Raw genomic sequence first — 23,224 nt, forward strand, 5'->3', positions numbered from 1 at the left:
CTAATAACTGCCGCTATTTCTTTAGGAGTTATGGGACTTTTTAGATGGTTTATCTGAACCTGATTTAACTTTGGTACCTGGTATCTATCTAGACAATTGTCCATTTCATACAGATTTTCCAGTTTTGTTGAATTTAGGTTTTTGTAGTGGGATCTGATTGCTTTTAGACTTTCCTCAGCTTATGTTTTAAGTCTCCCTTTTCATTCCTGATTTTGTTAATTTGGATACACTCTCTCTGTGCCCTTTGGTTAGTCTGGCTAAGGGTTTATCTATCTTGTTGATTTTCTCAAACAACCAGCTCCTGGTTCTGTTGATTCTTTGTATAATCCTTTTCATTTTTGCTTGGTTGATTTCAGCCCTGAGTTTGATTATTTCCTGCCTTCTACTCCTCTTGTGTGTATTTGTTTCTTTTTGTTCTAGAGCTTTTGGGTGTGCTGTCAAGCTGCTAATGTATGCTCTCTCCTGTTTCTTGTTGGAGGCACTCAGAGCTATGGGTTTTCCTCTTAGCACTGCTTTCATTGTGTCCCATAAGTTTGGGTATGTTGTACCTTCATTTTTATTAAATTCTAAAATGTCTTTAATTTCTTTCTTTATTTCTTCCTTGACCATGTTATCACTAAGTAGAGCATTATTCAACTTCCATGTGTCTGTGGGCTTTCTGTCGTTTTTTGTTGTTATTGAAGACCAGTCTTAGTGCATGGGGATCTGATTGGATACATGGAATTATTTCTATCTTCCTGTATCTGTTGAGGCCTGTTTTCTGATGGATTGTATGGCCAATTTTGGAGAAGATTCCATGAGGTGCTGAGAAGAAGGTATATCCATTTGTTTTAGGATGAAATGTTCAATAAATATCTGTTAAATCCATTTGGTTCATAACTTCTGTTAGTTTCTCTATGTCTCTGTTTACTTTCTGTTTCCACAATCTGTCCATTGATGAGAGTGGGGTGTTGAATTCTCCCACTAATCTTGTGTGAGGCGCAATGTGTGTTTTGAGCTTTAGTGAGGTTTCTTTTACGTATGTAGATGCCCTTGTATTTGGAGCATAGATATTTAGGATTGAGAGTTCATCTTGGTGGAATTTTCCTTTGATGAATATGAAGTGTCTTTCCTTATCTTTTTTGATGACTTTTCATTGAATGTCGATTTTATTTGATATTAGAATGGCTACTCCAGCTTGCTTCTTTGGACCATTTGCTTGAAAAATGTTTTCTAGCCTTTTACTCTGAGGTAGTGTCTGTCTTTGTCACTATGGTGTGTTTCCTGTATGTAGCAACATGCTCAGTCCCATTTACATATCCAGTCTGTTAGTCTATGCCTTTTTATTGGGGAATTGAGTCCATTGATGTTAAGAGATATTAAGGGATAGTGATCGTTGCTTCCTGTTATGTTTGTTGTTAGAGATGGAATTATGTTTGTGCATCTCTCTTATTTTATTTATTCCAAGAAGACTACTTTTTCTTTTCTAGGGTATAGTTTCCCTCCTTGTGTTGGAGTTTTCCATCTATTATCCTTTGTAGAAAAATATTGTGTAAATTTTGTTTTGTCATGGAATATCTTGGTTTTTCCATCTATGTTAATTGAGAGTTTTTCTGGATATAATAGCCTGGGCTGGCATTTGTATTCTCTTAGGGTCTGTAAGACATCTGCCTAGGATCTTCTGGCTTTCATAGTCTCTGGTGAGAAGTCTCGTGTAATTCTGAGAAATCTGCCATTATATGTTATTTGTCCTTTTTCCATTATTGCTTTTAATATTTGTTCTTTGTTTTTTGGGTTTGTTGTTTTGACTATTTTGTGACAGGAGGACTTTTTTTTTCTGGTCCAATCTATTTGGAGTTCTATACAGTCCTTGTATGTTTATGGGCATCTCTTTCTTTTGGTTAGGGAGATTTTCTTCTATAATTTTGTTGAAGATATTTACTTGCCCTTAATTTGGGGATATTTGCTGTCTCCTATACTTATTATCCTCAGGTTTGATCTTCTCATGTTGTCCTAGATTTCTTGGATGTTTTGGTTTAGGAACTTTTTTTTTTTTTTTTTTTTTTTTTTTTTTTTTTGCATTTTCTTTGATTGTATTGTCACTGTTTTCTATGGTATCCTCAGCCTATCAGATTCTCCCTTCTATGTCTTGTATTCTGTTGGTGATGCTTGCATCTGTGAATCCTGATCTCTTTTCTAGTTTTTCTGTCTCCAGGGTTGTTTCCCTTTGTGATTTTCTATTTCCATATTTAGATCCTGGACTGTTTTGTGCAATTCCTTCACTTGTTTAGTTGTGCTTTCCTGCAATTCTTTAAGGGGTTTTTGTGTTTCTTTTTTAAGGGCTTCTACTTGTTTACCCGTGTTGTCCTCTATTTCTTTAAGGGAGTTATTTATGTCCTTCTTAAAGTTCTCTATCATCATCACGTGATGTGATTTTAAATCCAAATCTTGCTTTTCCTGTGTGTGGGGATATTCCATATTTGCTTTGGTGGGAGAACTGGGCTCTGATAATGTCAAGTAGTTTTGGTTTCTGTTGCTTAGGTTCTTGTGCTTGCTTCTCTCCATCTGGTTATGTCTGGTGTTAGTTTGTCTTGCTGTCTCTGACAGTAGCTTGTCCCTCTTGTAAGCCTGTTTGTCAGCACTCCTCCACACCAGTTTTCTCCCAGTCGTGTCTGGATACAGAGATCTGTGGGACCGGGTTAGGTCTAGGTGCAGGCAGGAACTGGAAGCTTGCTTGTTTGCCTTCTTCCTTCCTTCCTTCCTTCCTTCCTTCCTTCCTTCCTTCCTTCCTTCCTTCCTCTTTCTTCCTTCCTTCTTTTCTTTCTTTCTTTCTTTCTTTCTTTCTTTCTTTCTTTCTTTCTTTCTCCCCCCTTTCCCTCTCTCTCTTTCTTTTTTAAGACAGGGTTTCTCTGTGTATCTCTGATTGTCCTGGAAATAACTGTAGACTGGCTGGCCCTGGGCTTGAACTCACAGAGGTCTGCCTGCTTCTTTCTCTTGAGTGCTGGGATTAAAGACATGCACACTACAACCCAGCTATAATTGTAGTTTTAATTAATGTTTAATGATGAATTTGTTTCACCACCAGATTACTGTATGGTGGCTGTGGTGGCCTCTGGTAGGACAGGCAAGAGCATAATTCTTTAGGACTCTAACACACAAAAAGAAGGTAGGAATGGGCAGTCATGGTTATGGAAAGTCGGCCATCTCTGGTACCAGGTACTCACCATAATCATACATAGTTCTCTCAGCAACCCCAGATGGGAAGAAGTTATTCTTGGCAATTTACAGAGGAAAGAGCTGAAGCAGGGCCACAGTGAATTTAAGAGAGAATGCTGTAGAACTTATATATCTGGAAACCAAGTCTTATTAATGTACTTAAGATCTATAAGTCCCTGAGTGAGTTCCCACACTCCACTGGGAGGGAGAAGACACCGCTGCCTGCCTATGATGATATACCAGAGTTGACTGTTAAGTACCTGTTGGGGCAGTGATGGCTCAGGTATTGGATATAGAGTTGAAGCAGGAATAGACTCAGGTGTTGTCTCATTGGAAGTAAGGGAAGGGTTTGGGCATTAAATGAGGATTTTAGGCCTTGACTTGTATATCAGGTGACAGTGTCACCTCCTCTGTTCTGAGCTGCTCATATTGCCCAAGTTGTCCTGAAATGGAGGTCATGGTTCCTTCATTTGCTAGTTGTTTCCCTGCCCTGTTCCCCAAGAGTCTCTTCCAGGTAATGTTTTTGTTTACAACATTCAGGGAATCCCCCCGGGAACAGAAATGGCTCTTCTCCAACTCTGCTGGGAAGGCTATGAGGGAAGGCAGAGTCCTAAAGTCACAGCAGCTTGTACCATGGGAGAAGTTTGACAATCGGAGACTCAATTTGCTATGCAGGTTCTCCACCCTCAGAAGCCAAGCCCAGCCTGCTCTGAGGGGGAAAAGGCTGGAAACTCAGCTACTTGAACTATCAGAAACCTTGGATGTGTTCTGTATAGTGTGCTACATATAATATCAACTCTCTGGATCCAGTTATTTAGTGATTTTCCTGGTTAGTCTCTGCCACAAGAGCAAGAAGCAGCTATTCAGTGGCACCTTCTTGGACCCAGGAGTGGTAAGGTGGTCCCTTGTCTCAGCTTGTTGGAGGGATGCAGGCATCACAAGGGGGTGAAGATCAGAAGTAGCGGGACTGCCCCTTTCGACTGTGTACACATCACCATAGACCTGCAGCCCAGCCCCTCATTGCCTGCTCTTCTTCCTTCACCCTGGTCTACCTCACCCTTGTGCCCTTCATTCCTTCCTCTTCATCCTCCTTCCTCCTTTATGCATTGAATGTTTCCTGACCATTTGTGTCCTGCCATGCTCTAGGTCAGTACTAGACACAGGATGCAGTGTTATTCTGAGCTCAAGGATCTTAAGTGAGGCTGAAAACCATAGCCATGAGTATAGACAGCAATGTTCTGTTAGAAACAACCTTCCACCAGGCAGGGGGACAGCTGGATGTGCTCTTAGGAGTTTGGTTTTGACCATGAGATGGATCTTATGTGGTCTAGCCTGGATGTCTTGCTGTATAGGCGAGGCCACAGATTCTGATTTACAACACTCTAGGTCCTGGAATTTGGAATTGTAATTTTTTAAATGTGTTTTAATGTTTTTCTCCTGAGACTTTAATATTGCCAGGTAGTCCATTTTTGCTCAGAACTCATTATCTGGCTGTCTTTCCCTGGATAGTTCTGGGATTGTGGTCTGGACAACCAGACTTAGTAGGATTTATAAATAAAGACAGAGACTGCTGTGACTAAGTCATTGTTTCCTCTCTCTCTCTCTCTCTCTCTCTCTCTCTCTCTCTTTTTCTCTCTCTCTCTCTGTCTGTCTTTGTCACTCTCTGTTCTGTATCTGTGTCAGTCAGTAAGTCAGTCAGTCAGTCAGTCAGTCAGTCAATCATTCCTTAGTCAGTCACTCTCTGTGTCTGTCTCTTTCTGTCTCTTCCTGCTTATCTGTCTGTCTCTGCCTCTCTCTGTCTTTCTCTCTCTCTTTCTTTTTGTCTCTCTGTGTCTCTGTCATCTCTGTCTCTGTCTCTGTCTCTCTCTCTCTCACACACACACACACACACACACACACACACACACACACACACACACACACACACACGGTAGGTGGAGACTTTCACTCAAAGCACTTAGTTCCAGAATACTTACAATTTACCAAACCCTCTCCCTTTGTTTCCTTTTACCTTTCAATAAATCCCCCAGAGCCTCCCCAACTCAGACAAGAGGGAATTCTCACCATGAGAGCTAATCTGTGGGTAGCCATCCCACTCTCTCCTAGGATCTCTGCTCTGAGCAGACTCTCAATGAGCTCAACAGAGGACACTGAAGGCTGTGCTCTTCACCTCCCACTCGGGAACCTGTGAGCCAGAGCAGAGAAGGCAGGGACTGAGAGCCAGGCTCTGAGACTCTGCCACAGAAACTCAAACTTGTCGCTGTATTCTTGAACGTAACACTTACTTTCCTTATGTCCTAGATTTTCATCTGACAGGCACAACAAAAAAAATCTCTCCTTCAGTGACTTGATTTTGGTTGAGCTGAGGTTAGTAAACAGTTACTGGCCTGGGCCAATCACCCTTTAAATATCACTTGCTATTGTTGCTGGACAGCAGAGTGGACAAATCCCCCCTCAGCCATACTCTTATTGTCCATCATCCTTTCCCAGTTCTCTGGGAATTCAGTTAAAATGGAGGAAAGAATTTTCTAGGATTCTTCAGATTGTAAGCAGCTAAGGATAGGATGTCTCCTGCCTGGGTTAGGGGTGAGAGGTGGGCATCACTGTGTGGATGTTGGTCCACCTCTCCATGGTGTGAAGTTTGGCAAGTGCCTTAAGGAGGAAGAGAGGTGGAGGTGTGTAGAATACTCCATTTGCATGGAGATTTTGGAGTGGAGACAGCTGTGCCTGAGACTGACGCCTTCAGTAAGCAGAGCACTGGGGCTATTGTGATCATTCTGGTACATGAGTGGTGGTGGTGCCTCAGGGATGACAGAATGAATGAGTGTGAGTTCATGCTGTGGTCTTACATGTTACCCTCCTTATTTAGGCAGCCACCCCTGGGAAGCATTTGTGTGTGTGAGTGTGTGTGTGTGTGTGTGTGTGTGTGTGTGTGTGTGTATGTGTGTTTGTTTGTATATATGTATAGTGTGTGTTTTCTTTTTTTTTTTTTTTTTTTTTTTTTTTTTGACTTTTGCAGTCCAGGTTCTTTATTTCCTTTGTATACATTAGGCCATGAATTCATATGGAATGGGCTCCAGCAGCTCAGGCTCCTTTCCGTTAGTCCTCACAAAGTGGGCTTCTCTGGGTGGCGCAGGCTGGCGCTTCAGCTGAACCCAGGTGCCCTTCTCTTTGGCTTCCTTTTTCTTCTGATCGTTCTCCTTCACCCGCTTCAGGAAGCTGTCTCTGCTCTTTGAGTGCTTGATGTGCTCAATCCGCACATTGATCCTCTTGGCCAGAATCTTGCCTTTAACTTGCTTGTTTACAATGATGCCCACGGCATGCTGGGTGACATTGTAGACTCTTCCGGTTTTGCCATGGTAACACTTATGGGGCATTCCTTTTTGAACAGTGCCCATTCCCTTGATGTCTACAATATCACCCTTCTTGTAGATTCGCATGTATGTGGCCAAAGGAACGACTCCATGTTTCCTAAAAGGTCTAGAGAACATATACCGAGTACCCCTCCTCTTTCCTTTTGTGTTCGTCATTTTGGCGAGTTACTGGAAGATGGCTGCCCCGGCGGAAAGCTAGTGTGTGTTTTCTTGTAAGAGTCTTTAAAAATAATTCTTTCTAGGAATTATTTGAGTTTTACTTACTTACTTACTTATTTTTGTACCTTGTTGTTTTTGCCTGCATGCATTTCTGTGTGAGGATGTCAGATCCTGTGGAACTGGAGTAACAGACAGTTGTGAGCTGCCATGTGGGTCCTCTGGAAGACCAGTCAATTATCCTAAACCATTTATCTAATCCTCCCTCCTGCTCTTCCAGAGGTAGAAGTTCTCTATACAGACCTGGCTCTTCTGGAATTCACTGTATAGTCCAGCTGGCCTCAAACTCAGAGAGGTCTGCCTGCCTCTTCCTCCAAAGGACTGTGATTAAAGGTATGCGCCACACCACACAGCTGAGTACTTCTCCTTTAAAAAAATACAGTAATTTATTCTGTTTTTTAAGAAAGATTTATTTATTCTATGTATATGAGTATATTGAAGCTGTTCTCAGACACACCAGAGGAGGGCATCAGATCTTGTTACAGATCATTGTGAGCTTCCATGTGGTTGCTGGGAATTGAACTCAGGATCTCTGGAAGAGCAGTCATTGCTCTTAACCACTGAGCCATCTCTCCAGCCCTGTTTTTTTTTTTTTTTTAAAGGAATCTTTGCTTACCTCATAAGGCAAAGCCCATTATTATTATTATTATTGTTGTTGTTGTTGTTGTTAATTTTGATTCTAAAAATATGGGAGCCCTGGAATTGATTATTGTGTGTGCAGAAAGAGGAGGATGTGAGGAAGAAAGAAATATTTTTCTGCATGAATATCCACACTGAACAGTAGCCTTTCTTGTAGACACTAGACCCAGTGCTCTGTAGCATGACCTTCCATCCTAAACCATTTGACTATGTGTGGGGCCTGCATTTCAATTATTTGTCTGTTTTGTTGTTCTCTTTGTTGATTCTTTGGTTTGGAAATGTAGCGTGTGTGTGTGTGTGTGTGTGTGTGTGTGTGTGTGTGTGTGTGTGTGTGTGTGTGTACTTGCATGCTCACACCTTTCCACAGCATATGAGGGAATAAATTTCCTTCTATGTTGTGGCTTCATGGATTGCACTGGGGCCATCCCTGAGGAGACACACACACACACACACACACACACACACACACACACACACGCTAGAAAGTAATTATTTTATGGTCTTAGGTCATGCTTTTTTTTTTAATTATTAACTTGAGTATTTCTTATATACATTTCGAGTGTTATTCCCTTTCCCGGTTTCCAGGCAAACATCCCCTCCCCCCTCCCCTTCTTTATGGGTGTTCCCCTCCCCATCCTCCCCCCTAGGGAGGATGATTCATGATTGCATTTCAAGTTTTACAGTGCTTGGCACAAATTCAATGCACATGGCATCTTCTTAGAATTTCACATCTGGAGCAGCCCTGTGTTTACATGCTCCAATGACACTAATAACTGTGACCACTGGAAGACTCTGTCCAGTTCCCTTACTCTCTATTAGCTGTTCCTTAGCAATTTGTAAATGATAAAAGTGCTTTGAAGTTAGGCAGATTACAGGTCTATAAGAACTTCTATGTTTCTTATCAAAATTATTCCTGCGGATAGGGCATTTGCATCATTCCCCATTCAGTAAGGACACAAGAAGAACCCTAATTTGAACTGGGAGAATACAATATGAGAACTTGCTAACTGATAAAAAGTACACTGGAAAAGAATCAATGAGAAGCTAAAAAATCCAGAAGTGGCAAGAAAAAAAGAAACAAAACCACCAGGCTGTACTTGTGGGCTGCAGGAGTGTGCACAGCGAAGGCTGCAGGAGTGTGCACAGCAAAGGGTCTGAAGATTCAGACAGTTGCATTCTTTCTTTGCTTACCCAAGACAAAAAGCCTAAAAATGATTTGGTAAGAGAAGAAACAAGATAGTTGATGGCTACTTTTACTTATTTTACACACGAACTGTTGATTGTTCTTCCTCTGCCTCGCAAGTGATGGGATGACAGATGTGTCACCATCTTATAGAGCCTGTGTAATCTGGACAGAGATCCAGGCTTCAATGAAGAGGCCGTTAAATAAAGAATGTGTGGCCTGTTAGTGGACACTACCTGATAGAGTTTGCATGAAGTGGCTACCATATGTGGAAAACATTGCCTGGAGTGTGGCCAGGGCTGCTCTGCTGACAGGGAGCTATAGGCAGCCTACTGGAAGTGTCAGGATTACAGTTGCTGGTGTGTGTGTGTGTGTGTGTGTGTGTGTGTGTGTGTGTGTGTGTGTAAGAGATAGTGTGGCACTTGTCATGCTGGCTGTTGGTCCAGTGAGACCACGGAGGACGAGGTGAATACTGCCAGTCCTGACACATCCACTGGCTTTTGAGACCGAGGAGGGAGGACTCAAGACCAGGGAGGGAAAACTCAAAGCAGCAACTGTGAAAGGACTGTCCTGGACTTGTTGAAGCTCAGAGCCTTCCACTGCCCTCTGCTGAAGCCTCAGGATGCACTAGCTGGTCAGGTAGAAAGGATTCCATGGTGTAAGGAGAGGCCAGTTATACACAGGACACAGGCTCTACAAGGTTGATGGCCATTTCAGGTCTTCTAAGGCACCTATTGCTGGGTGGGTGAGAAACTCATGTACACTATGGAGTAGAATGAGAGTATGAGACAGTCTAGGACATGCCATGTGTTATGTGCCGTATCCAGAGTTATGCTAGATACGCTAAATATTCACAATAATATCAGGCTGTCGGTGTCATCAGCTTCACTTTATAGATGAAGCTCACTGAGGCACTGAGGGGTTAAACAACTTGGAAAGAGCACAGAAACTGAGCAGTGTGCTCAGAATAACCACTCCAGCCTTCCTGCTTCTGTAGATGCCATCTTTCTGGGCGACCATGTATCAAACGTTACATATATGGCTGGGATTCTTTTACAGACCCCGTGTTTTGGATGATTCCAGGGCAGAACCAAAGCTGGGTTTCTGAGTTCATCCTGCTTGGCTTCTCCAGTGACCCCACAACCAACAGCATCCTCTTCCTTGTCTTCCTTCTCATCTACCTGAGCTCAGTCCTGGGCAACGGGCTCATCATCATGCTGGTCTGCCTGGACACACAGCTGCACACTCCCATGTACTTCTTCCTCTGTACCCTCTCCCTGTTGGATATGGGTTATGTCACCACCACTGTGCCCCAGATGTTGGTGCATCTTCTTGCTCACTATCAAACCATCTTCGCTGGCTGCTGGTTGCAGATGTATGTGTTTGGTTCTTTGAGTATTACTGAGAGCATTTTCTTTGTTGTTATGGCTTATGACCGGTATGTGGCCATTTGCTATCCACTGCACTATATTGTCATTCTCAACTGGGGCCTGTGTATATGGTTGGTGGCTGGGACTTGGGTCTGTGGTTTCTTTTTCTCTCTGTTACATACTTTCTTCACCATGAATCTACCATATTGTGGGCCCAACAGGGTCAACCACTACTTCTGTGAAGGTCCTTCAGTGAGGAGCCTGGCTTGCATGGATACCAACCTCATTGAGATGGTGGACTTTGTGTTGAGTTTCTTTGCAATTGTTATTCCAATCTCCCTCATTGTGGCCTCCTACATTCACATTGCCAAGGCAATTCTGAAGATCAAGTCCACCCAGGGCCGCTGCAAGGCTTTCTCTACCTGTGCCTCCCACCTGACTGTGGTCACATTCTTCTATGCTCCAGCCACTTACATCTACATGAGGCCCAACTCCAGCCTCTCCCCTGAGCGAGACAAGCAGATCTCTCTCTTTTACAATGTCTTCACGGCCTTGCTCAACCCTGTGGTCTACAGTCTGAGAAACAAAGATATCAAGAGGGCATTTTTCAGGTTGATTGGGCATAGTAGGGTGGACTGGTGAGTCAGGTTCCTAGGACGTTGGAGTTTTAATATTCACTATTTAAGAAAAGAACAGTGTCTTTATTTTATGAAACTGACCTGTGCATTTGAACCAAGGTAGTACTTAGTAGTTGGGACAAAACATCCTGAAACCATTATGGCTTATTGATTGATAGGTTTCATGAAGTATAATTCCAAACATCTTGGTAATCCGCTCTTGTTTGTAGCTATAGGTTGGGAGTGACTCTCTGCGCTCTCATATTTGTCTTGTAGGAGGAACCTTATGTCCAACTTGCCATCCTATAACAGAAGGAAAGAAACAGTGGAGAAACTCGCAGTGATTCAGCTTGGGAAGGATATCCTGCTTCTCTTCCCATACATTCTTTTGGCCAAAGCAAGTAGTAAGGTCCAGCCTGACAGGAGATGGAAAGAATTTGTCTATAGAGAAGTAATGCAACTCATTTGGCTATGGTCTGATACGTTAGTTCCTATGCCTAGAAGACAACAAGTAATGTACATCATGTAACTTCATGTAGTTCACAGAACAGAACAGAACAGCATACCTATAAACCAACAGAAAACACACCAACTCTGGAGAGCACCATACCATAGGCAGCAGAAGGCTGAGGCAGTGTATGCTAAGTAGCACAGCATGTGTTGTCATATTGATGGTTTGTGGTACAGAATCAATACAGTTCAGACAGGAAACTTCACATATAAGTTCAGTGTGGTCTATGGGAAACCATGGTGACCTCTCCTGTGAAATGGTGCACTGATGAAAGAGAAGGAGTTTGGTTCTCATCAGAACTTCCCAATATCTGCTCTATGTTGCCTGCATAATCCAAGAGTGTGTCTCACCTTTGGCGGCCCACTGCAGGTTCTTTTCCCCCTAATTGATGGTGGCAGATATGGACAGCCTGTCATCTTCAGAGTAGAATTCCATGACCAATCAGGAAATTCCTCTGTGATTCAATACTTGAACCATTCCTTCACTAAAGAGGCCTCGGTCCCTTCAATTTTATTCTGTGGCGTGGAACTTCTCACATTCATAAAGATAACCTTGAATTTTTGATCTTCTTGCTTCCACCTGCCCAATGTTGGGATTATAGGAAGGGGCACTATGCCTGGGGGAATTTTTTATTCTTTGATGATTTCCTTTGATCATGGGATGACATGTTTTCTGTTAAGTCTTGGCCTGCATCTGGACAAAGCACAATAAGCCAACATAGTTTAACCTGGAAATGTTTAATGAGAGAAGAAGAGTAGAGGAGAGGAAAGGCTGACCATGAGGGAAGAGGGGGATGGGGAGAGAAGGGACAGGGACAGAGAGGAAGAGAGCAGAGATGAGAAGAACACAGAGATTGAGGAGGGGGCAAGCAACCCCTTATACAGTGTAAGACACAACTGGCTGTTGCCAGGCAACTGTGGGGTGGAGCATACCTGGCTGTTACCAGGTAGCTGTGGGGGTGGAGCTTAGACAGAATACCAACATTCTCCTGTTTTAGTTTAATTAAAAAAAGAAAAATTAGAGGTGATTGTGGAGCAGGAATAGGGTCATCATGATCTCTGACTACTTCCTGCTTGCTTTGGGGCAACGTGTCTCTAGAGAACCTAGAAAAATGGGTATGGGATGTTTGTCCAGTCTTAGAGTTGGCTGTTTCCTTGTTGTCCAGGGTCTGTGGAACCATCTGAGGATAGGTCAGAAGGAACAGGTCCAATAGAAGCGTCTGTGTCTGTGAGAGGAGATAGGAACATCTGGAGGTCACTTCTCTGGAGCTGTCCCGGGTGTAGCAAGCTCCTGGACTTGACAAGATGCTGGAACACACATATATATTTATTATAGGTAGAGAATAAGATTAAGCACATTTGGGAGAAAAGAAAAATTTTTCTTAGATGTGCATTTGAAACCCAGAGGAATGCCACCCTTTGGAATAGGTAGTAAGTGGGAACTTTAGGCAGATGAACTTATCTGGATGGAGTCCATTTGGTCCATGAGAGGTAGGTCTGAGTGGGTTTCCTGTAGCTTATAAGTTCACAAAAAGATAACAACATGAGTTAGCAACATGAACATTCTGTAAGATAAGCTTTTTGTGGAGCAGAAGGAAGAATTTGTCCTATAAAATGTGTCCTGGATGTCTTTTTTTTTCCATTTTTATTAACTTGAGTATTACTTATTTACATTTCGATTGTTATTCCCCTTTCCAGTTTCCGGGCCAACATTCCCCTAACCTCTCCCCCTTCCCTTCTATATAGGTGTTCCCCTCCCCATCCTCCCCAAATTACCACCCTCTCCTCAACAATCAGGTTCACTGGGGGTTCAGTCTTGGCAGGACCAAGGGCTTCCCCTTCCACTGGTGCTCTTACTAGGCTATTCATTGCTCCCTATGAGGTTGGAGCCCAGGGTCAGTCCATGTATCGTCTTTGGGTAGTGGCTTAGTCCCTGGAAGCTCTGGTTGGTTGGCATTGTTGTTCATATGGGGTGTCAAGCCCCTTCAAGCTCTTTCGGTCCTTTCTAAGATTCCTTCAACAGGGGTCCCGTTTTGAGTTCACTGGTTTGCTGCTGGCATTCACTTATGTATTTGTTGTATTCTGGCTGTGTCTCTCAGGAGAGATCTACATGTGGTCCTGTCAGCCTGCACTTCTTTGCTTCATCCACCTTATCTAATTGGGTGGCTGTATATGTATGGGTCACATGTGGGGCAGGCTCTGAATGGGTGTTCCTTCTGTCTCTGTTCTAAACTTTGCCTCCCTATTCCCTAGCAAGGGCATTCTTGTTCCCCTTTTAGAGAAAGAGTAAAGCATTCGCATTTTGGTTATCCTTCTTGAGTTTCATGTGTTCTGTGCATCTAGGGTAATTCGAGCATTTGGGCTAATAGTCACTTATCAATGAGTGCATACCATGTATGTTTTTCTGTGATTGGTTACCTCCTCAGGATGATATTTTCCAGTTGCCTCATTTGCCTATGAATTTCATAAAGTCGTTGTTTTTTGATAGCTGAGTAATATTCCATTGTGTAGATGTACCACATTTTCTGTATCCATTCCTCTGTTGAAGGGCATCTGGGTTCTTTCCAGCTTCTGGCTATTATAAATAAGGCTGCTATGAACATAGTGGAGCATGTGTCTTTGTTATATGTTGGGGCATCTTTTGGGTATATGCCCAAGAGTGGTATAGCTGGGTCCTCAGGTAGTTCAATGTCCAATTTTCTGAGGAACCTCCAGACTGATTTCCAGAATGGTTGTACCAATCTGCAATCCCACCAACAATGGAGGAGTGTTCCTCTTTCTCCACATCCTTGCCAGCATCTGCTGTCACCTGAGTTTTTGATCTTAGCCATTCTGACTGGTGTGAGGTGAAATCTCAGAGTTGTTTTGATTTGCATTTCCCTTATGACTAAAGATATTGAACATCTCTTTAGGTGTTTCTCAGCCATTCGGCATTCCTCAGCTGTGAATTCTTTGTTTAGCTCTGAACCCCATTTTTTAATAGGGTTATTTGTCTCCCTGTGGAGACAAATAAGTTCTTGAGTTCTTTGTATATTTTGGATATAAGCCCTCTATCTGTTGTAGGATTGGTAAAGATCTTTTCCCAATCTGTTGGTTGTTGTTTTCTCCTAACAACAGTGTCCTTTGCCTTACAGAAGCTTTGCAGTTTTACGAGATCCCATTTGTCGATTCTTGATCTTAGAGCATAAGCCATTGGTGTTTTGTTCAGGAAATTTTCTCCAATGTCCATGTGTTCGAGATGCTTCCCCACTTTTTCTTCTATTAGTTTGAGTGTATCTGGTTTGATGTGGAGGTCCTTGATCTACTTAAGCTTTGTACAGGATGATAAGCATGGATCAATCTGCATTCTTCTACATGGTGACCTCCAGTTGAACCAGCACCATTTGCTGAAAATGCTATCTTTTTTTCATTGGATGGTTTTGGCTCCTTTGTCAAAAATCAAGTGACCATAGGTGTGTGGGTTCATTTCTGGGTCTTCGATTCTATTCCACTGGTCTATCTGTCTGTCTCTGTACCAATATCATGCAGTTTTTATCACTATTGCTCTCTAATACTGCTTGAATTCAGGGATAGTGATCCCCCCAGAAGTCCTTTTATGGTCGAGGATAGTTTTAGCTATCCTGGGTTTTTTGTTATTCCAGATGAATTTGCAAATTGTTCTGTCTAACTGTCTAGAGTTTCTACTTGTTTACTTGTGTTTTCCTGCATTTCTTTAAGGGGGTTCTTTATGTTCTTCTTAAAGTCCTCCATCATTATCAAAAAGTGTGAATTTAAATCTAAATCTTGCTTCTGGTGTGTTTGGATATCTAGTATCTTCTTTGGTGGGAGAACTGGCCTCTGATGATGCCAAGTAGTCTTGGTTTCTGGTGCTTTGGTTCCTGCGCTTTCCTCTAGCCCTTGGGTTGTCTCTGGTGTTTGCTTGTCTTGCTGTTTCTGAGAGTGACTTGACCCTGCTGTAGGCCTCTGTGTCAGCACTTCTGTAGAAGTGTTTTCCTGTTTTCTTTCAGCCTTTCCTGAGAGAAGGTGCTATGGTTTCAGCTGTGTAGGTGCACCTGGTGACTGTCTTCCAGCTCTAGGCATGGCCAGGAATCAGAAGGGTCCTGTTCCTGATTGCTCCTAGATCCTTGTACCCAGGGGGCCCATTTGGCACTAGGCAAATCCCTCTCAGGTCTGAAATGTAGGCAGAGGGTAGTCTCTGGCTTCTCAAGAATGTCCACACTTCTGAGGATCCAGCTCTCTCCCCCATGGGATTTGGGTGCAGGGAGATGTTTGGCTGGTTCAATTCCATCCTGGGGCAGACAAGATCCACAGGTACTGGTGGCTGACTGTTCCTATATTCCTGTGTCCAGAGGCACTGTGCAGTTTCCCCTTGGACCAGGGATGTTGGCAGAAGTGTGCAGAAGTGCAGTCTGTCCTGTGGTCTCAGGATGTCTGCACTGCTGGTTGTTCAGCTCTCTTCCCCATGGAATTTGGGTCCTGTTGTAACATCTTAATATGTAAAGTCCCGTTGTAGTCACTGGTGTGGTACTAACTGTACAGTTCAGTTTCCTGACCTGGAAATCAAGCTAACACTACATTTCATAGGGATGTTCTGGCTGTGAAATGAGTTATTTTAAGTAAATCCTGACAAAAAAGTAACATTCTTGGATACTGTTGCTAATATGATCATCACCATCATCCTTACATACCATTTGTTGTTTCTGCTGACATCATTTGCATGCTGCTGACATCATTTGCATGTTGATCAACATCCTTCTGTTTGCCAGGTCTGTGTGTCCCTCTGTTCTCCCACATACCTTTGAAAATACAAACACGGAACTCTGGATGTTAATAACCTATGCAGAAAGATCCTGTGGTGGGCGAATTAAGTTGGAGAGCGAGACAAACAGTCCTTCAAAGCCCCAGAGAACGAAGCTGATGGACAGGGCCCACAGCTTGGGGGCCACACAAGAAGATTCCAGGCTCCCACACAAGTCCACCTGTTTGATAATCATTTTCATTTGGAGGATTTATATCTAGGCTTAGTTTCTATGGCTCAAAAAGAATAAGGAGCTGGATGTGTTGGCCCTTCCTGACTCAGAGAACAGCAAAATGCCCTAAAGCAGCATCAGCTACTGTCCTAGGCTTTGCCATAGCAATGGCTCAGTGTCTGTCATCGTGGAGATGGAGACTCTAAGGCTTACCTCCCAAGTCTCCTAGAGCCTGGTGAAGAAACACATGCAAAAGTAGCTGTGATGTTCAGGGTGATGTCCCAAGGGACCATGCTAATGCTCTCAGTGGTTACTAACAGCACAGCAAACTCCTGCCATTCCCCTTTGCTTTTTCCTCCAGACAGTAACCCAGAAAAGTTTGTGAAATACTCATCTTAGCAAATGAGCCAATTCTCACATGGTCCACTAATGAGGCATTGTCAGCTGGGGCCAATTAGGGAATCCCTGGTTGTAAGAGCTGTGGATCTGCTGGCTTCTTCTTTCTCCAAGCTACCCATCTTCTCCTTAATATCTGTGGGTCCCCCTGGTGCAAACTGAAATCCCTAGAGTTGGACTTGTCCTTCATGCTGACCTCGGTGTAGTCTTATAACCACTGTGGGTCAGGCCCACAGGAGGGGTTTTGGTTACAGCCCAGCATTAGCTTGACCTCACACAATTAGGCATGTGATAGACATGGCAGAGTCAGTCTCTCCCAAGAGACCATGGGCCCAGGCCCTGCAGTTGGTTCTACCACTTTCGAGCTGGGTGACCTTTGCCAAATTGCTCATGTCTTCCGGGTCATTGCTCATTATCTGAGAAATGGGCAGATAGGGCCACATTGACACTCTCTTGGTGTTGCAGTCATTTAAAAAAACAAACAAACAAACAAAAAAACAAAAAGAAAAAAAAACCCAGGGTGTGTCGCAGTTGGCGCAGTGCGCTGATCTACCTGAATTATGGCATACGGGGCCAGCATCTTGTTGCTGCTTTCTGGCTGCCCGGGTGCCATGGAATGCCTGCCCTGCCTGCCCAGGCTGCTGCCCTGCGCCGAGCAGTCCCGGAGGGCCCTGTGTATGGCGGCTGTGTGCCTGAGCCTCACTGCCTACTGTGGCTGCGCGACCGCTCTGCCCTCCAGGAGCCAGACAGCGCCGAGCACACCCAGTGCTGCAGGTGATGTGCAGCGGTTTAGAACCTCTGATGCCTCTCAAGCTACTTGAGCTAGCGTGACCCGGGTGTTTGCTGTGACAACGTTTGACAAAGAAGGACGCGTTACCTCTTTTGAGAGGAAGAAAACTGAATTACACCGTGAGTTAGCACTCCAGGCCAAAGACGGGAAGTTTCAGCACATGATGAGCATCGCTACCAGAAACAATAGGATCATCACGAGAATGGAGCATTTAAAGGCTGTGATAACTCCAGGGTGCCTTCTGATACTAGATTATCGGAATCTAAACTCGGAGCACCGGCTGTTCCGGTAACCGCCATCACAGCTGGCTGGGGAAGGTCACCACCCATTACTGTTTGAGTTCAGAGCTATTGAAGCGCTCCTGCAGTCTTGGGCCATGGTGTGATCTAGATTGACACCCTTCAGGGAAACTCAGCATCCTGCAGCCACTGATCCTTGAGGCCCTCCATGCATTCATGGATCCCAAGCACTCTGCTGACGACAGAAGCAAACTGCATGTCCTACTCCAAAACGGCAAAAGTCTCTCTGAGTTAGAAACAGACATGAAAATTTTCAGAGTCGATTATGGAGCTCTCGGATGAGGAGGAGATGCTGGAAGAACTCTGTGTAACCGAGTGGAGCGACCCACATGACTTAGAGAAGAGCAGCATTGAGGTTGATCACGCAGAGGAGATGAAGCTGGAAAACGACTCCTGCTTAGCTGAGGACCTCTCCAAGGAGCCTCGGGAGCTTCGGGTCCTGACTGACGATTCACAGAGCATTATCTTCATCAATCTAGACAGCCCTCGCAATGTGATGATGAGGTTAAATCTCCAGCTGACCACGGGAACCTTCTCCCTTTCACGCTTGGACTGATGGGAGTTGCCTTTGACATGAATTTGGAATCGTCCCTGGAAGACGATCATCGTGTGTTTTGGCTGATGACAGGAATTACGTTTAGAGGAAGTGGCCCCATCTGGAGGAGGTTGCTTTCATCCCTTGGGAGACAGCTGGAAGCTCCTTTACCCCCTATGAGGGCCTCCTTTCCTGAAAAGGAAAGATGGAAGGATGGACGTGAACAACAGAAGGGCTTGGAGCAAGCAGGACTATCCTGACAAGCCGCTAGCAGCAGCCTGGCCGACAAGGATTTTTATACTTCTGAAGCTATTATCACTTTCTGGGGGAAAAAAAAGACAACTGGTGTTTAAATTATGAATGACTAAAAATACTCTGGCGCTCACAACTTGATCGTGTCTTCAGAATTCTTTGAGACAGTGCTTTCTTGGCCCAAATAAGGCCCAAATCCTATGTCCGGCCAACTTTGAGGACTGCCTTTACGGGCGTTTTAAAGTATAGATTAATTTATTGTGAGGTAGACTTACCTAGATCAGGGCCATCGTACATATCGAGGAGAGTGCAGTTTTGTGCTGACGGCCCAGGGACTCAGCAGAGCCCGTGGTTCCTGAGCTTATAAGCCTCGGGTCCCGCAAAGAGTCACTTCCTGTCAGCTCTCACTCAGGGAGGAAAGCTGGTGGATCTGTTAGCCTTGCAGCAAACTCTGGAATGTCAGTCCTTCATGGGACTTTACTTCCAGGTATTTGCTCTCTTTTATGTATAAGATGTATGAAAAGGAGGTATAATTTAATGTCAGCACACTTGGATTCCAATTAATCAATATTGTTACTATCTTTTTTGATTAGTTATAAGTAGAACCATGGGAAGTTAAGTTTAAAGAAAGTGTTTATTTATTCTCTTACAATTTTATAGATGTTTTGATCACTGCCTGATTTAAGAGCTTGTCGTGCTACCCACTCCCCAAGAGAAAATGTATACAGCGGGCTAATGCCTTTGCCTACCTCTCAAAACTTAACAGGTGGGCTTGTCAAAGAAGAACATAGCTAAGAATTGTAGAAGCACTATCTTCCCACTCAGAAGCTCTTGTTTAAAATAAATGACAAGGCAGGAAAAACAAAACAAAACAAAAAACCAGGGTGTGTAGTCCTGAGAGCAGCCATGAGAGTGTGTCACGTTGCCTACTTTTTTGAGTCCTCATTGGGAAAGGTGTAGCATCTCCCACCTCACTTTTCTTTTTTTCTCTTTTGCCAGATCACTTTTTCTAAGTCCCATCCCCGGCCATTCTCTCTCTCTCTCTCTCTCTCTCTCTCTCTCTCTCTCTCTCTCTCTCTCCCCTCCCCCTCCTCCCTCTCCCCTCTCGCCTCTCCCTATGATAAAATCTTTATTACTAAAATCAACAGAGCCAGGATGGCTGTTTCACTCTACATGCGATACTCAATCAGTTCTGTCTGGTTCTCCTTGAACCTCTGTCTCCTCATTGATCCTGTGGGGAAGACTCTGCCTGAACTCAACTGCCTCTCCAGAGCTAATGGAGGTCATCAGCACTAGTGAGAGGAGTTTGGCTCAGGACTGTGGAACATGCTTAGCAACAGCACTGCAGGGGCCAGGGCTGAGGCCAAGGCAATTCACATTAGTAATGACTGCCAATTACTGGGATGTAAATACACCCATCATGGCCAACCTCACGGTTGCCAACGTGCCACGGACAACAATGGAGATTACATACCATTACACAGTATATCAACCAGCAAATGCACCACACTAATCAACTGCCTGAACACGGACCACAGGAAAATGTAGTCAACCATCAGGATGTGAAGAATTTTGGAGAATTTGTTGCTTTTCTCTTTTTCAATGCGATAAATCAAACTCCAGACTCAAGCATTTTGTTCACTCAGGTGCTATCCAGCTGAAGTACATTCTTAGACAGCCTGTCTCTGTTTCCAATACAATTGATTTAATTGCCATTTTATAATTAACCCTTAGTATCTGGTTTAAGGATCAGCTCGCAGGAATTCTAAACTTTATCAGTCGATTACCCTAACCAGAAAGGACCTAGAGTCCAGTCTTCTCCTTTCTGGATACTTTTAGGAAACCAAGACTCAGACAGAAGGCTGGGATGGAGATGCGAGGTCATGGAGCAAAGGCCAGTACTTGTGGCAGGTGCAGCGAGCACATCATCACATTTTAATCTAGCAAGCATAGAAGGGAGGAGGTTACTGTTGGAATTCTACAGGAAATGAAACCAGGGTAGAATAGCAGCTCTGGAGCTTGATGTATTTGGTCCCCATTTCTTATTTGTATCCAAGAGTATGGAAGGAACCCCTGGGAATTTTTCTCAGCCTGCTGGCATCAGGATGTCTCAGCTGACTTCTATGTTGATATGGTATGGTTGACCCTATTTTTTTGGTTATGTGTATGAACATTTCGCCTCCATGTATGCATGCATTCCTCATCCCTGGGGAGTCAGAAGATGGTACATGATCCTTTAGAACTGAAGACGGATAGTTGTAAGCTGCCCTGTGTGCTGGGATCCAAACTAAGTCTTCTAAGTCTTCTGCAAGAACAGAAAAACTTAAAAAAAAAAAAAACCCTCACAGCTGACTTTCTAGTCCCCATTGTTATTTCCTCTTCATTGGCACCAGGGTATCTGGGTAACTAGATCCGTTGTATAGTAGGGAAGGGAGGACTTTGGTTTGCCCAAAGGTAGAGGAAGTGTGAGCAAACATGGTCTCATTACTGCTTGTCTGGGCTCAGGGTTTGGATGGTAAAAGGAATCACAATGAGAACTTGATCACAAGTTCACAATGACCTGTGTAACAGGAGACCAGGTTCCATCTCCTGTTCTCTGAGCTGTTCTTATTCCCCAGTCAGTCCAGAAAAGGGAACAGGTCCCCATCCCCTCACCTGTGGGCTGTTTCCTCCTGCTCTGTCCCCAGGAGCTCACTTGTAGTGCTCTTGTCGACAGCATTCAGGGATTCATCCCAGCATCCCTACTGGGAGCAGAAATGAGCCCTCTGTGCTCTCCTGGGAAAGCTAAGAGAGGAGGCAGGGTCATAAAACCTCAGCTGCTGGTCCCACTGGGAAGAGGTGAAGATGTCTGAGGTTGCCTTTGTTAGTCAGGATTTTATAGATACTGTCCTCAGGTGCCAGGGCTGCCTGCTCCTTGTAGAGGAATCAAAAGACTTAGCCTTCAAACTCCATGGCACTTGGCATTTTCCTGGACACTAGACTGCCTAGAATCTTGGCCCTCTTTTCTCAGTTGCTTTAGGGGCTTCCCCTCTAGGTTTTTTTCCCTAAGAGGAAGAGACAGCCATTCAGAGACACATTCCTTGGATCTACGAGTGGTGAGATGGTCACTGGTGTTTGGTTTGTGGGTGTGTTCCAAGCCTCTGTGGGACTGGAGAAGAGAAGTAGCAAGGACACCCGTCTTAAAGTCCATGGTACATACATCTCAAGCATCCCAGAGCTCTCCTGTCCTTGCCTGTGTCACAGAAAACACACCTCAAAACCTCTTTCATTGGACCTTTCTACTTTAAACACTGGCTCCTTTCACACTCAGACATGAGGGGAATCTCACCAGGAGAGCTGCTCTGTGGGTAGCTGTCCAGCTCTGTCCTAGGAGTTCTGATCTGTGCAGAATCTCAATGAGCTCATCTAGGTAGCGTGAAGACAAAGCACAAAAGCTTCATCTCCCACTTGAGAGCCTGTGTGCCAGAGCAGAGAAGGTAGTGACTGAGAGCCAGGCTCTGAGGCTGGACGCTCCAAACTCCCACTTCTAGCTTGTAATCTGGAACAAACTACTCTTCTCCAGTCCTTACGTTTGCATCTATAACATGCAGGTAATAACACTTCCTTCAGTGAATTGTTGTGATGTTGTGGGAACAATGACTGGTTATGCAAATGACTCAATAAATATTAGTCATTATTATTGCAAAGGTTAGGAAATCATCCATATAGACGTATTCTATCATTGTTAATTTTTTTCTCAGTCATATGGGGATTCAGATAACAGGACAAGAGAAGGGGTTTGTCCAAGGCATTAGACGTCAAAATTGTTATCAGTTCCCTCTAGAACTTTTCAGATTGTAGCCGGCCAATGACCAATAAATGCAGAATGTATCCTACCTGGGTTAGGTCTAGGAGGTGGTAGCAGGGAGTGCTTCCTGGCTTACGTGTGTCCTGCTGTGGTCACAGTGTGGGCGACAGTGCAGGTGGCGGTCCCCTCCTAAGGCTGAGAAGCTAGGCAAGTGTCCCAAGGTGGGCGAGAGGCAGGTGTGTACAGGACATAGAGAGTGCTTCCGTGGAGATTTGAGCATGGAGATGGGAGGTGGAGGAGACAGCTGCATACTGAGGCTTAGCCTTCACAGAGCAGGCAGGTTAGGAATGGGCAGTGTGTCTGCCTCAAATGATGGAGTCTCAGAGCTCTTAACAGGCTTTTAACAGGGGCCAGATAGGACAGTGAAATTTTGAAAAACCCCTGGAGCCGTCACATGAAGAACACGTTGACACAGACACATGCCTAGTACTGAGAAGGGAAAGTGGACATAGAGTCCCGCCCCTAAACAGGAACCTATTTGTGAGTAATATGTACTAGGTAAAGGGGAGATCAGACTTCTCCACTAAAATATCACTGAACATATGTGGTCACACTGCAGGGCAGGGCAGGGCAGGGCGGGGTGGGCCACATGCGGAGGAGAACTTGTCCAAAGCAAAACTGACTCCATGTTGGCTTTGGTTTCGTAACATATTTTTTTTAAAGATTTTATTTCTTTCAGTTTGTCTTTTCCACTTTCCTCCTTTGTTGTGTTTTGTATTAAAAGTGAGAATGAGAGGCAAAAAAAACTTGAAGCTAGGGGAAAGGAAAGAAAAAGATCAAAGTATATTTCTAAAAATAATTTTAAAAATTAAAAATAAAAGCCAGGAGGTGGTGGTGCACACCTTTAATCCTTGCATTCTGGAGGCAGAGGCAGGCCAGCCTAGTCAATAGAATAAGTTCCAGGACATCCAAAGCTACACAGAACAGCCCTGTCTCAAAACTAACAAATAAAAAAATAGTATTGAAGGAGAAATACTTAGAGACAATAAGTGTATGGAGACTCTGATTAAAAAAATGTCAGGAGAGATCAT

General features: G+C 44.1%; 2 protein-coding genes and 1 pseudogene across 2 annotated transcripts; 2 read left to right on the forward strand and 1 right to left on the reverse strand.

The window, feature by feature from the left end:
• Positions 1-6,242: 6,242 nt before the first annotated feature.
• LOC116887153 (60S ribosomal protein L21) lies at positions 6,243-6,725 on the reverse strand. Its single transcript, XM_032888704.1, has one exon. It carries the CDS (start codon positions 6,723-6,725, stop codon positions 6,243-6,245), a length of 483 nt encoding a protein of 160 aa, XP_032744595.1.
• A 2,955-nt stretch (positions 6,726-9,680) lies between these two features.
• LOC116887163 (olfactory receptor 2A12-like) lies at positions 9,681-10,619 on the forward strand. The gene has a single exon (XM_032888714.1). It carries the CDS (start codon positions 9,681-9,683, stop codon positions 10,617-10,619), a length of 939 nt encoding a protein of 312 aa, XP_032744605.1.
• Positions 10,620-17,039: 6,420 nt separating this feature from the next.
• LOC116910961 lies at positions 17,040-18,354 on the forward strand (annotated as a pseudogene).
• The last annotated feature ends 4,870 nt before the right edge of the window (positions 18,355-23,224 follow it).

The sequence above is a fragment of the Rattus rattus genome, chromosome 1 (genome assembly GCF_011064425.1).
Source record: "Rattus rattus isolate New Zealand chromosome 1, Rrattus_CSIRO_v1, whole genome shotgun sequence".
Lineage (NCBI taxonomy): Eukaryota > Metazoa > Chordata > Mammalia > Rodentia > Muridae > Rattus > Rattus rattus.